The following is a 14,630-nucleotide window of genomic DNA, read 5'->3' on the forward strand; positions in this document are numbered from 1 at the left end:
TTGCTATCTATAGTGTGGAACTGACAGAATGCACTGGTATTAATATAGAATTTAGGTCAAAGATCATAAGCTAACAAATTATTCACATTTTGTAATTAGGACATTTTGTAAATTTGATGACAAAATAATTTTATTTGCACAACACACATCTCATTTTTTTCCAAAATCACCCACTTTGAAATCTAGCAGATGTTGCATATATGTATTTGAAGTAAGGTGACAGTCTGCAGCAGGGCCTGGGTCAGTGCTGATTTCACGCCATTTATCCTACATGATTTAAAAAATTTGCATGCACTTCCAAATTTCTCACAGAAGTTAAATGTAAAAGTAATGAAAATGTCACACACGGAGGGTAGAGTTTAAACCATACGGTGCTGTTTGTGAAGCTTTTACAAGGAGAGTTCACTGAATTATTTTTTTTAAATCGCGTAATGGCCTGGGATTTGAGGTGCTGAGATGTAAATTTGAAGTGCCACTGGTTCGCATAATCACGTGTCTGTGTTAACCTGACAGGCAGAAATGGGAGACGGGAAGGGCATTCAAAGTGACCAGTTAAGGCCCCTTACTCCATAGTATTAAAACTGAAGATTACTGGCTGGCTTTAAGTGAAGTACATTTAAGGGTATACTTAAACTTGGCCTGGTTGCCTTGTACCGTGCTCAAGCATCATTACCTCCCCTCCCCCGCTGATCTGTACTCCTTCCAGGTCCGGTTCATGTACGTGTGCATGCGTATGGCAGTCATGTTTGTGCTCAGGCAAGGTTGGCGATCACACTAGATGTGTATCATGCCAGGGCTCACCTCTTCAAGTGGACCTGGGCGTGGTTTGTGTCCAGAGAGATCACTTAATTGATCATAAAAAAATGTAGCTCCACAAAAGCCTGCAGGGTTCCTGTTCATTTGCCCATTGGGGCATGCATGGAGGGGGGGGGTGGTTTCTATTTGTATTCGTAAAGACGGCCATACAGGAGCACAGTTTATGACGGCATCGCATTCATTCCCATTTTTAAGTGTAGTAGGTTGGTTCCCTATTCGAAGAGAAGTGACTAATTAACTGGTAAGAAGTGTCCAGCATGTCTGGTTCAGAGAAGGCACTGGTGGGGGTGACTGACGGTGACGACCTCAGTGGCAGGGGTATCTTGTCCAGGGTGGGAGGATCCCCGTCTCATTGGCCAACCTCCAGTAACGCTCCTTCAGCAAAAACGCCCCTGCTTTGGGCTGCCGCTGGCGACTGAAGATGCCCTTCTTGTTGCCAACCACACGAGTGATGGCTGAGGATATAAAACAAAACAAAAACACGACACGCCACCATTAGTCAGCAAACAGGACTGGTCAGGGAGCCGTAACGGAGCCATCTGGAATGCCGTTAATTCAGCCTGCAGGGCTGGCAATGAGCCAATGCCCTGCAGGGTACTGAAGTGTCAGGCATGTGAGACCGTTTTCAATAACCTGTTAGTTCAGCTTTCAGTTCATGAATGTCATGGAATACAAGCACATTAAACGGCTGCAGAAGCAGGTTTGTAAAGGACTGCAAGAGCTGTGACGACTCTCGCCGAGTCGGCAAAGCCCAGGCAAACACGCAGCTACAGCCAGCCAAACAAACGATGCCAGCGATGCCCACTGATCACGTACACTGCGCCGTCATAAAATCTGCAAAGTTCCAGATCAGCTCTCCGACGACGTAATCCTTCCGCTTCTCGTCAAACACTCTGTGGTAGTTTTGTAGGACCGTCTTCTGGTACTCTTCTGTGAACATCATGGGGGGGTCCTGGGTGGGGGTGGGGCTGCATGAATCATTTGTTTTTATATAAAGAAGTCAGTTTATTTTCAGTTAACAGAAGAGTGGCTGGTTTTAGAAAGTAACAGGCTGTACTTTAGCACTTTAAGGTATGGATCCGTTATGAATAATTACATAACTATGTATGGTGCTGAGACTTTGTTTTTATGTTGTTGTAGGTGCTGTGTTGGATCCATGGTTGGATCCATTGTTTACAGAACACATCTGTAAGGCCCTGCAGAGACCGTATCCCAGGATCCTTTCAAAACAGGAAGAGCTGTCTTATCCCAAGTACTCACTGCATGCAGGCCTGGAACGACATCCGCCCCATACTCGCTCTGGATGATGGGCTTCTCGTACTTCCTGTACCAGTTCTCAAACTGGTTTCTGAGCTGGATGGGAATCACCTCCAAGTGTCCTGGGTCGTGGTACCAGGAGAAGTAACTGTTCACACAGATGACATCCACATATGGAGCCTGCAGGGGAAGACAGTACGGAAACACCACAGTTATACCCCCATACAGCAGCTTTATATCACACTTGCATATACACACACACACACACACAGCTATATCCCCATAAAGCAGCTATATATCACACTGTGCGCACACACACACACACACATACAGTTATACCCCCATACAGCAGCTATATTTCATACTGTATATATACACACACACATAGTTATACCCCCATACAGCAGCTATATTTCATACTGTATATATACACACACACACACACACATAGTTATACCCCTATACAGCAGCTCTATATCACACTGTATATATACACACACAGCTATACCCCCATACAGCAGCTCTATATCACACTGTATATATACACACACACACACACACAGCTATACCCCCATACAGCAGCAACATCATACTGTATACACACACACACAACAACAAATTTATTTTTGCATAGAGCATTATCACAACATTACATTGTCTCAAAGTGCTTTACAGCATCTGTACCCAAAGCCCCCAGTGAGTAAGCCATAGGCGACGGTGGCAAGGAAAAACTCCCAAGAAGGAAGAAACCTTGGGAGGGACCAGACTCAAAGGGGGAGCCCATCTTCCAGGGGCCGGCAGGGAGAGTCAAATTGGGGAGATGGCTAAGTCATACTGTCCAAATCATAAAATTTGAGACACAACCGGGGAGATGACAAGCCAGTGCCGACACTCCCTCCAATTGCCAGGCAACCAGAAGTAAGGCAGCGGGTCATACATGGATGATGACACAGACAGAACACACACACAGTTATACCCCATACAGCAGCTATACATCATACTGTATATATACACACACACAGCTATACCCCCATACAGCAGCTATACATCATACTGTATATACACACACACAGCTATACCCCCAAACAGCAGCTATACATCATACTGTATATATACACACACACACAGCTATACCCCCATACAGCAGCTATACATCATACTGTATACACACACACAGCTATACCCCATACAGCAGCTATACATCATACTGTATATATACACACACACACACACAACTATACCCCCATACAGCAGCTATACATCATACTGTATACACACACAGCTATACCCCATACAGCAGCTATACATCATACTGTATATACACACACACACAGCTATACCCCCAAACAGCAGCTATATATCTCACTGTATATATACACACACACAGCTATACCCCCATACAGCAGCTATACATCATACTGTATATACACACACACACACACACACACACACACAGCTATACCCCCATACAGCAGCTATACATCATACTGTATATATACACACACACAGCTTGTTGGAGAAAGCGCCAAAGCTTTACACTCCAACTCACACACTAATTATGAGAAAACACACTTTAAAGTTTTACTTGCGCAAGGGTAACCACACTCTCTGCAGGATGAGCTACAAAGGAATGTGTTACGAAGGGTGGTTCCCCTTGGCTCCTTTATTTATAGTCAGTGGGAGGCGCAGGGGTCAGGTGAGAGCAAGAAGAGAAAGTTCTGGTTTTGCTTAGGTGGGCAGCTGTTGAGCACATACTCAGGGTACGTGCAAGCTGAATGCTATTATTAATATAATCTAAAGTATGAGGCTAGAGGAAAACAAAATAATGTATATACATATTTACACTCATTGCTGATTATACAGAAATGATAACAAATGATTAATAACAGTTTCTTCAACCTAACACAGCTATACCCCCAAACAGCAGCTATACATCATACTGTATATATATATATATATATATACACACACACACACAGATATTCCCCCTATACAACAGCTATATATCACGCTGTATATATACACACACACACAGCTATTCCCCCATACAGCAGCTATACATCATACTGTATATATATATATATATACACACACACACACACCCACACACACACAGCTATACCCCCATACAGCAGCTATATATCTCACTGTATATACACACACACACAGCTATACCCCCATACAGCAGCTATATATCTCACTGTATATACACACACACACACACACACAGCTATACGCTTCACACAGCAGCTACTTTTAGTGGTATTATAACAAAGTGGAACAACAGCAACTCAGCCATGAAGTGCTGGGCCACGTAAAACCACAGAGTGGGAACAACGCATGTTGAGGCACACAGTGTGCAGAAGTCTCACCGTCTGCAGAGTCAATAGCTACAGACCTCCAAACTTCATGTGGCCTTTAGATTAGCTCTGGAACAGTGCATAGAGAACTTCATGGAATAGGTTTCCATGGCCGAGCAGCTGCATCCAAGCCTTACATCACCAAGTGCAATGGACTCTACAGTAGTGTAGACGTGTTCTCTGGAAGGACAAATCATGCTTCTCTGTCTGGCAATCTGATGGACTAATCTGGGTTTGGTAGTTGTCAGGAGAACGGTACTTGTCTGACTGCATTGTGTCAAGTGTAAAGTTTGATGTAGGGGGATTATGGTATGGGCTTGTTTTTCAGGTGTTGGGTTTGGCTCCTTAGTTCCAGTGAAAGGAACTCTTAATGCTGCAGCATTCAAAGCCATTTTGGACAAACACCACACACAGCTATACACTTCACACAGCTGCTATATATCACAGTGTAATAATGGGTAATAAACTAGTACACTGTCATGAACATAAAGGCTAGTCTAGTAATGGATTGTTTTCTTTCCCCACGAGCCTCTGAGGGTGTATCTCTAAGGCTGGACAACAAGCAGCCATTAGTGTTTACCCTGGGTATCCATACCAGCCTGCCCCCCACTCACCCCCTTGTCCCTCTCAAAGTTGCTGTTTGAGATGAAGGTGACGGGTCGCAAGGGATCCAGAGCCTTGGTGTGCGAGATCAGCGTCCTGCAAGCAATGGAGGCAATGAGTGAGATACAGGGCCAGCAGGACGGTAGGGGGTCCCTGCTTCACCACCGGCATTTGAACACAAGGTACCTGGGCAGGGGGCTCCTGTGGAAAAAGGGCTCAGCCCCCCCCCACCCCATAATAATGTGACCATGAGTGTATAAGCAAATCATTTTTTAAAATGTATTCATTATTATTAATAGTGATACGTAATTTTGAATTGAAATGTTAACTTTGAAAGATGGCTAGTATGATTACTACTCTGCAGCACATCTCGTCTGTCAGGTGAGAAGAGGTTACATTCTCATTGAATCACGGTGTACACGGAGTTCAGCATTATACACTGTCTGTACCCTACAGTGTGCTTTGGGTACAGCATAGTGCCTCAAATGGTGAGTTAGACATGCAGTTGGGAATTCGAACAGCACCACAAAATGGTGGGCACTCTACATTGTGGTTTTTTTTTTTTAATGGAATGGGGGTGATTTCGAATTCAGCCTTTGTTCCACGTATAGCCACTTTCTGGGTCTATTAAGAAACCTTTGAGACAGTAAAAACCCATAAAAAATGATGTGATACTTCAGCGCAGAAATAACTGTGCTGTGTTTACAGTAACACCTTCACATTCACAAGCGTTAGCAGTGGAAGATCCCCATGAATGTGAATATTCACAAATAACACTTGAGCCCCTCTATTCTCAACCTATAACAGCTATCTAACCTGAACAATAATATTAAAAGTCTATATTGTCAATTTCTAAACAAACAGTACTATACATTTGTATGTCAAACTGCTTTGCCAATTCCTATCTATACCTTTTCATATAATATAGAAACCACCTAAGTTATGCCCCTTAATGTACAAAGTTACTACTGTATACACTGGGAGCACTACGTTTTAGACCCATTATTAAAAATTAAAAATTATCGGCACTGAAAAGTTTAAGTTACTACAAGAATGTGAGATTGCACAAATTCAACTAACTTGTGAGTGAGGTTGGTTGCTGAGACAAAGATACATGGCATACCCAAGTTAAGAATTAATATTAAAGATATAGTGACATTAATATTTATATATACGATATGATTTTAGGTCATCAGAATGACTGTGTTGTTTTTGGCTGACACGTTGTGTGCGAGTTTCTGCGATCTTTCAGCAAGCTCCCAAAATTTTCCCGTTTAATTGTTCACAGCAAATAACAAACCATAGATGTCAAATTTGCAAATGTGAAGGGGTTACTGTATCCTTTTCTGTTCTTCAGACACACTGCACAAGACAGAACTGCATGCTTGCATGTCCTTCCTTTGTACAACAGCCTGGTTTGCAAAACCTGTTGCAAGTCCCCTACATCACACGCAGCTGTTTCAAAGCATTATTCACATTAAAGGCAGTTTTAAATCTCTTAAAACACATGCTTCCTTACTTGAAATAGTAGCTGGCTGGGGACAGCTCAGCAGCCGGTTCATTAGCTACAGACCACATGACCACAGAGGCGTGGTGTTTGTCTCTCCTCACCAGCTCCTCCATCACCACTAGATGGTGGGCAAGAGAGGCGTTTCCAAAGCTGCGTCTGAAATTTAGACAGATACACTTAAGGTACATATCATTCATGTGCTACAATATAAAATGAACAGTTGATTATGGCTTTTACAGCAGGTCTCTAGTGGGTTTTTTGATACCAAGTACCAATATGAGTACAAAAAACAAAATATCAATGACCTAACCTGGCATAACCAGTCCAATACGCAACCAGGCATAAATAGACTAATAAGGCTGACAAATCTCTCACTAGATACCAAAATCTGATTGGGCAGCAAAAAAAAAAAGACAAAACACAGCAGCATTGACTTATTAGTAATATTGCAATTAAATGGTGTCGGTTCTTGGTATCGGAGAATTTTTATGAGTATAACCCGATGCCGATATTAGTATCGGTGCATCCTTACTCACAAGACAACTCTCAAGACAGGCATAGACATCGGGCCAGCCCCATTAAGCAGAGTGTGACGAGGCCCTCACATATCTTTGATGCCCACACCAGGACACTCGTCTATGACCACGATGCCATGGCGGTCACACATCTGCAGGACCTCCTCGGCGTATGGGTAGTGGCTTGTCCGGAAGGAGTTGGCCCCCAGCCACTTGAGGAGGTTGAAATCCTTCACCAGCAACGGCCAGTCCAGGCCCTTCCCTCGGATCTGGCCACATGACATACCAATTAGCAATAGGATTTCAAATATGGTACAAAACCAGAACATTACAGAAAACAATCGATGTAACTCTTAGAAATGTACTGAACCAAAATGTAGTGTGTGACCTAATTTCAGTGCAGTGTAACACTGCAAAAGGCTGCCCCCTGCTGGAACTTACATCAGCGTCCTCATGCTTATTCACTCCATGGAAGTAGAACGGCTTGTTGTTAATGAGGACCTGGCTCTTGGTCACCTGAACGGTGCGGATGCCGACAGGCAGGGAGTAGAAATCCTCATACTGTGCGTTATGGTCCTCTGCGTTCATGTGCACCTGAAACAGAGAAATTCCCCTTTAACTGCACCTGTCTGTGCCATTCATCTTCCTTAACTGCTAACCCATTTCAGCAGCACAGTGAACCTTGTTGTTATCCTAGAAAGCACAGGACTCAAGGCAGGGAACACCCTGGATGGGACTCCAGTCCAGTACAGGGAATTATCTTAATTTTTTTTGGAAATACTTCTTTGTAACAGGGACACATGCAAGTGTTTGGGTCCGTAGATACTCTGCATTCATACTCTGTGGACTACTTAGGGGTGGCAGTTAGCATAACCACATGTTGCTGGACTGTGGGAGGAAACCAGAGCACCCAAAAGGAAATATACTGAACAAAAATATAAACGCAACACTCTTGTTTCTGCTCCCATTTTTCATGAGATGGACTTAAAGACCTACAATTCATTCCAGATACACAATATTACCATTTCTCTCAAACATTTCTCACAAATCAGTCTAAATGTGTGATAGTGAGCACTTCTGCTTTGCTGAAATAATCCATCCCACCTCACAGGTGTGCCACATCAAGATGCTGATCTGACATCATGGGTAGTGCACAGGTGTACCTTATACTGCCCACAATAAAAGGCCACCCTGGAATGAGCAGTTTTTTGCTTTATTGGGGGTCTGGGGACTCAGAACCGGCCAGTATCTGGTGTGACCACCATTTGCCTCATGCAATGCAACACATCTTCTTCGCATAGAGTTTATCAGATTGTCAATTGTGGCCTGTGGAATGTTGGTCCACTCCTCTTCAATGGCTGTGCGAAGTTGTTGGATATTAGTGGGAACTGGTACACGCTGTCGTATACGCCGGTCAAGCACATCCCAAACATGCTCAACGGGTGACATGTCCGGTGAGTATGCTGGCCATGCAAGAACTGGGACATTTTCAGCTTCCAAGAACTGTGTACAGATCCTTGCAACATGGGGCCGTGCATTATCTGTCTGAGTGGCTGGTCTCAGACGATCTTGGAGGTGAACCTGCTGGATGTGGAGGTCCTGGGCTGGTGTGGTTACACGTGGTCTGCGGTTGTGAGGCCGGTTGGATGTACTGCCATATTCTCTGAAACGCCTTTGGAGACGGCTTATGGTTGAGAAATGAACATTCAATGCACGAGCAACAGATCTGGTTGACATTCCTGCTGTCCGCATGCCAATTGCACGCTCCCTCAATGCTTGTGGCATCTGTGGCATTTTGCTGTGAGACAAAACTGCACATTCCAGGGTGGCCTTTTATTGTGGGCAGTATAAGGTACACCTGTGCACTACCCATGATGTCAGATCAGCATCTTGATGTGGCACACCTGTGAGGTGGGATGGATTATCTCAGCAAAGCAGAAGTGCTCACTATCACACATTTAGACTGATTTGTGAGAAATGTTTGAGAGAAATGGTAATATTGCGTATCTGGAATGAATTGTAGATCTTTAAGTCCATCTCATGAAAAATGGGAGCAAAAACAAAAGTGTTGCGTTTATATTTTTGTTCAGTGTAATTAATATTTATTATAGCAAAAATAGCTGGACTGAACAGCAGTAGCGCGTTTCACCTAAAGGTGCTGAGTGTCATTATGCTGGGTTATGGGTCCTGCTCAGGGCCGGTTTCATCCACAGGTGACACATTACTAGTTTGACAATCACTTGATACAAAGCTCAGTGTGTCCCCTAGGTTTACAGCTTTGGGGGGGGGGGGGGGGGCAGACGCACACCAACAGGATTCATGGTGTTCATGTGTTTCTTTTAATGACAGCAGTCAAAAAAAACACAGATATTTTTTGTCTGTTTTTCAGGTGGTTGATGCAACATGTTTTCCGACATACGCTCTCTGTCCGCTGGTGTGTGTGTGCTCACCTGAGTGTGCGCATGTGCGTGCGCATCAGGGCGGAACTCCGCCATGAGCGATACAGAGAGCAGAGGAGAACTGTAAATGCGCGACCGTGTAGAGACAAAAGTGACAAGCTGTTGTGTAAATAAGATAAATAACATAAGGCTATTTAGTTTGTTTAATAAAAGGACAATGTTCTATAGGAAAGGTAACCTTAAATGACTTCTGTTGTGATCTGGCGTTATATAGAAAATATAATTAAATTAACTTGACCTCTGGGGGGGGGGGGGGAGATGCCATTGGGGGGAAGGCGCTCCCCTAATATAATGGTAGGGGAAACACTGCAGCTCCTCAGGGCTACCTGGTGCAAAAAAGAGGGGCATGCATACCTCCAGGGAGTACAGATATCCGGGGTTTTCGTGCATCAGATAGGGCCACCAGAGGTTAACGTTCAGCACTTTGATGGTCCCTGAAGCTCCGCTGGAATTGGCCACACAGCGGCCCTCTTTGTCCGCCAGCGTTACAGTTACTTTTGGGTTTGGACTCCCAAGGACGGAGATCTGGTAGTTTATAATCCCTGTAACATTACAAAACAAACACTGAGCCCGAATAAGGTCACAAGATCTCTGCTGCCATACAGTCACACATACCCACCGATACTGTCAGCAAAGCTGGTCTGCACTGTGATGTCATCAATATGTGCCTTCGGAGTCGTGTACAGCAACACGGGACGGTGTATCCCAGCGTAGTTAAAGAAATCAAAGTCTGTGTTCTGCACAAAATATCCCGTCGGATACCTATTCATTGGGATATTAATAGAGGAATTACTGAAAGTGCAATTTATGAGCATGCCATGACTGCTGCCTAATCAGCCATTCAGAATGTCAGAAATTACAGCACCACTGCCTGTAAGAAGCTAAATTCTGGTCTCTATATGATGAGGCAGAGCGAAGCAGCCCAGCTCTGGGTGTCCCTTCATAAGCACGGCGGTCTGGAGGACGCTTACTTCGCAGGGTCGTTCATGTACTGGATGGTGCCAGGCGGTAATGTCTGCAATGTCAGAGTGTTGTTCACGGCGATGGTGATCCTGCAGGACACAGCCGGGTCCTTCCGGAGCACGTCACTGATGTCCGCTTCAAAGGGAAGATGGCCACCCTCATGCTCCATCACTTTAGCTCCATTGACCCACTGTCAGATATGAAGGAAAGCTGATTAAAAAGAAATACTTTCCAAAAAATGTAATATGGGTGTTGTGTGGCTAAGCAGGTGATGACATGTGATCAGAAGGTTGTTGGTTTGAATCCAGGGGCCATTAGACTGATGCTGATGTTATTTGCCTCTTCTGCAACTTTGGTCGTGCAAGAAAATGTGCAAAAACAATAAAGTCATTCTATTCTATTCTATTCATTCCATCTATAGCATACAAAGTTAACGTTGAAGTCAACTTTATTATCATTGTGCATGTACAAAAATAATTCTGCAAACATCACAAATAATTTCTGTATTATCTGCCAATTTCCTTAAACTATGGCTTTATGTGGGTAGCAGGAATTCAGAATGATGGTGTATAAAGGATATCATGATGTACAAAGACTGCGGGATACTCACAACCATAGAGTAGTAGTGCGCACTGCCCACCCTCAGCACGACCCTCAGCCCCTCATCAGACAGCCAGCGCCTGGGAACCCACAGCTCCCGCTCGTACCACACCCACCCGATGAAGTCCCTGAGCTGAGCATCCTGGGTTATATCATTAAAGCTGGCAGGCACCGGCATGTCGATAACAGGACCCGTCTGCACACGACACACACAGGAAACGAGGGGCATTGCATACTCCAAGCTCTCCCGGCACAGAGCTAATAACTTCCATTATAAGCAAGAGATCATATAATAGTGATGTCTTAACTTACATTTTGTATAAAATCCTGTGTTTTCTATGGTAAAAAGTAACTTCCTCAATTTTGCCTCAACAGGTTGCCTCGGGCACACGTTATTTTTACACTAAAATGCAGAATGATGTACTACAGTATATAGTCAGGTCTTAACTAAGGGAATTTTAGAAAGTCATTCGACTGACAAGGTCTGAAAACATATGCAAAAAAACTTTAACTTTTTCCAGTAATCATTACAGAAATGCACTTAGATTAGCATTTTATCAAAACGGAATCTAAGCCCTCTATAGCCTAATGCAAAACCGGAAGCCAACGCATTTCATCACAGTGACATTTTTCTATTTCCTTACCTCTGACAAAGGGCTCTTGAACCATGCCTGTTTAAAGCCCATGTCTCTGCTGGGAGAAAAATCAGCTCTGAAGCTCCATAACCCATTCAGCTCCTTAACCTCCCGCGACGGCGTTTCTCTAGGGTAGAGCATCCCGCCGCTTAACGCGCGACAAACACCCCATACTGCGATAATAAAAGGCAAACGTAGAAGAACCCATTTTCTGCATTGAGCCACCATTGCAACATCATCCATGAAAGCTAGAACAGACTTCATGCAGTCACGTCACATGACAGGACTGGTCATATGGTCAGCGGCAGCGTTGGTCACATGGTTGACACTGATCACGTGAACGAGGGGTCGTAAAAACTCGGTCTGCGCGGCATTTTAAAAAAGCGAGAGATTAAATGTCAGCCGGAACTATGTAAAGGAATAAACGACGGATTAAAGCTATTCCAACAGCAAAAATTCTTCTCAGAACCTGTTGGTAAATCGTTAGACCTGCGACGTTGCTGTGTGCATTGTGTTTTCTATCCTAGCGGTGTCTTCCTGTAAAAAAACGCAATACGTTTGCGCTGCTAGTGTCGGGACACTAGGGGGCGACAAACACCAACTTAAATCTTTACCTTTGCAAAGAGTCGTGTCGTATGTAACCAGAATCGCCTTTATTCATTTATACTTGCGAATGCATTGACCTACAGAATTAATAACTTGTATATAAATTTAGGTACATGAGTTGTTCTAGAAAATTTTTTTTTTTTTAGAAACTAATACATATATTACATGAATGGTGATTTTAGGGATGCATTATAAATGTAGTATTAGCACTTGACAGTCAGATATTCTGAAATTTCATGTTCCCTATGGCAATAAAGATTTACAGCTGAATTTAGCAAATAAATTGCTTTTTCTGTACTCTGCTGGAAGTTTTGTTGTTTTACCGTGAGTCAAGTAACACTAGACTTCCAGTCCACTTAAGCGAAAATGAGCTGCAATATAAGACAGAAGTATCTCTTCTCCTTTTAGAAGACAGACAGATTTTCCGTGTCTTTTTCAGGTGTCTCTTCAGGATACCCAGCACACTTTATGTAACTTCAGTGCGTCATACAAGACGCTTACTTCACTAACAGTAATTCTTAAGTAGATTAATTATGTATCAAAGGTACGTAAGAGTTGGCACAACACATTGTTCAGGTTCAGTTGCTTTTATTTAGAAGATCTAATTAAAACTTTTTCTATATATGTTTTAGCCACACAATTCATGATTACCTACTCTGAGCTTACAATATTTCAAAAAGTAGTTTATGCTTTAGAGTTCCAACATACACATTGATGTTACAATGTTAAAAATGCATGTTGTTTGTCATTGGAGATTAGGTATGACTTCATGTGCCCAGGAGTGCTGAGAGAAAAGTTTGTTAAAGCAGCATCTATAAAGCTGGTGGATTTTAATGAACGCGCCTAAGCCAGATTTTCATCATCAGATTTGGACTTTTAAAGCAGACTTTCTCTCTGTCTCGCAATACAGACACTTGGTTTGTGGGGTGACTTCATGAGATCCACATCAATGTCTCCACAACCTCTAATAACTATACGGCTGCCATTTACACGTTAATGAAGTGGTGCAAGAATATTCTGGAAATACCAAATACTTTAATTTATTTTAAGAAGCATAGTACTGATCAATGTTTTTTTTTTAGATAGGGAGTAGCTGCACCCCTGTTTAAGCAATTACGCCCTCAATTGAGTACTATTTAAAGTTGTAATATCCATCCATCCATCCATCCATCCATTCTTTTTATGTAGCCATAGTATTTTACAGATAAATCAATTTACAAAATAGATAAAAGCTACTGCTTGTTTAATTATATTCTCCAATGTAAGACGATTGTCTTAGATGCTGCTAGACCTGTCACAGCAGGAAATGTGTAATTTAGTCAGTTATGCTATGTCTCTGTCATGCGATGCCTGTAATACATAGGTAATTTATAAGACAACATATGAACGCTCAGAGCCTTTATTCCGAGTGATAAGCAAGTGGATTTATTTTATGTACATCAGAGAAAGAATGTGTATTTTTCTCTTATTGAATTTATGATCATTGCCTCCAAATGAGCACGTAAAATGTGGAATAATTTGCCCTCCAAATAAAACTGTTCCTCCTTTGTATATGTTATTTATGATCTGTGATAAAAATGTTGCCCGTTGAAATTTAGTGTCCTTCTAACATCATGAAAATAAGTACCGGTAGCACTTCGAGACCTTGGAGTTTGTCCGGCATTAAAAGATTATATAGGCCTATAACACCAAAGTCGTGGGAATGCATTTAAAATCTGGTATTACGTTGTCATGCTGGTTCGTTGCTAGATACATTATTATGCTGTGTATTTTCAGCATTTGGCTTGTTACAAAATAAAGATAAAAGAATACTGTCAAAGAAGTACACTAATTTTCATCGATAAGAAGCAGCTTTTCTTAATGCATTTTCACGTTCGCCCAATTATAGTCATTACAGCATGTCCCGATCTACACTGATCAGTTTTTTTTTTTTTTTGGGGGGGGGGGGGGTTACACAGCTTATCACACAATAGACTATACCACAGTTCAGTAGTAGCCCGTGACCAATAAAAATAGTTGGGGCGCAGGGACATTTTCGTACTTCACGTTTCAACTATTTGTGAACCGTACATCATGATCTCCTACGGATCCCTCTAATCAATAAAGACGAATTAGTATTATTATTATTATTATTATTATGTGATTTATGTAAGGTGTTTTGGATAGAAGTATCTGCTATTCAAACATAAACTTTGACTTAAAGGTTTATCTGTTGATCTACTGAAACACTAAAGGGAAACTTGGAAAGTCAAACTCATGAGCTGATATATAAGAACATAAGAGCGGGACATGAAACAGTAAAAGCT

The 14,630-nt window shown here is 42.6% G+C and overlaps 1 protein-coding gene across 1 annotated transcript; it reads right to left on the minus strand.

Annotated features, from left to right (window-relative positions):
* Positions 1 to 112: 112 nt before the first annotated feature.
* gusb (glucuronidase, beta) lies at positions 113 to 12,229 on the minus strand. Its single transcript, XM_049016294.1, has 12 exons — positions 11,728 to 12,229; positions 11,094 to 11,279; positions 10,492 to 10,673; positions 10,140 to 10,282; positions 9,875 to 10,062; positions 7,503 to 7,655; positions 7,152 to 7,330; positions 6,556 to 6,702; positions 5,048 to 5,132; positions 2,077 to 2,253; positions 1,633 to 1,768; positions 113 to 1,271 (listed from the first exon to the last, which is right to left on the minus strand). Exons 1-12 carry the CDS (start codon positions 11,980 to 11,982, stop codon positions 1,123 to 1,125), a joined length of 1,980 nt encoding a protein of 659 aa, XP_048872251.1. The 5' UTR covers positions 11,983 to 12,229; the 3' UTR covers positions 113 to 1,122.
* Between the last annotated feature and the right edge of the window lie 2,401 nt (positions 12,230 to 14,630).

The sequence above is a fragment of the Brienomyrus brachyistius genome, chromosome 6 (assembly GCF_023856365.1).
Source record: "Brienomyrus brachyistius isolate T26 chromosome 6, BBRACH_0.4, whole genome shotgun sequence".
Classification (NCBI taxonomy): domain Eukaryota; kingdom Metazoa; phylum Chordata; class Actinopteri; order Osteoglossiformes; family Mormyridae; genus Brienomyrus; species Brienomyrus brachyistius.

Bases quoted from the DNA above. Each gene is read 5' to 3' on its own strand.
- gusb (XM_049016294.1), bottom strand. From the start codon at position 11,982: ATGAAGTCTGTTCTAGCTTTCATGGATGATGTTGCAATGGTGGCTCAA. The intron at 7,331-7,502 runs GTAAGTTCCAGC...TCATGTGGCCAG, and splicing joins ATAAGCATGAGGACGCTGAT to ATCCGAGGGAAGGGCCTGGA. The intron at 1,769-2,076 runs GTGAGTACTTGG...ACCCCCACCCAG, and splicing joins TCGTTCCAGGCCTGCATGCA to GACCCCCCCATGATGTTCAC.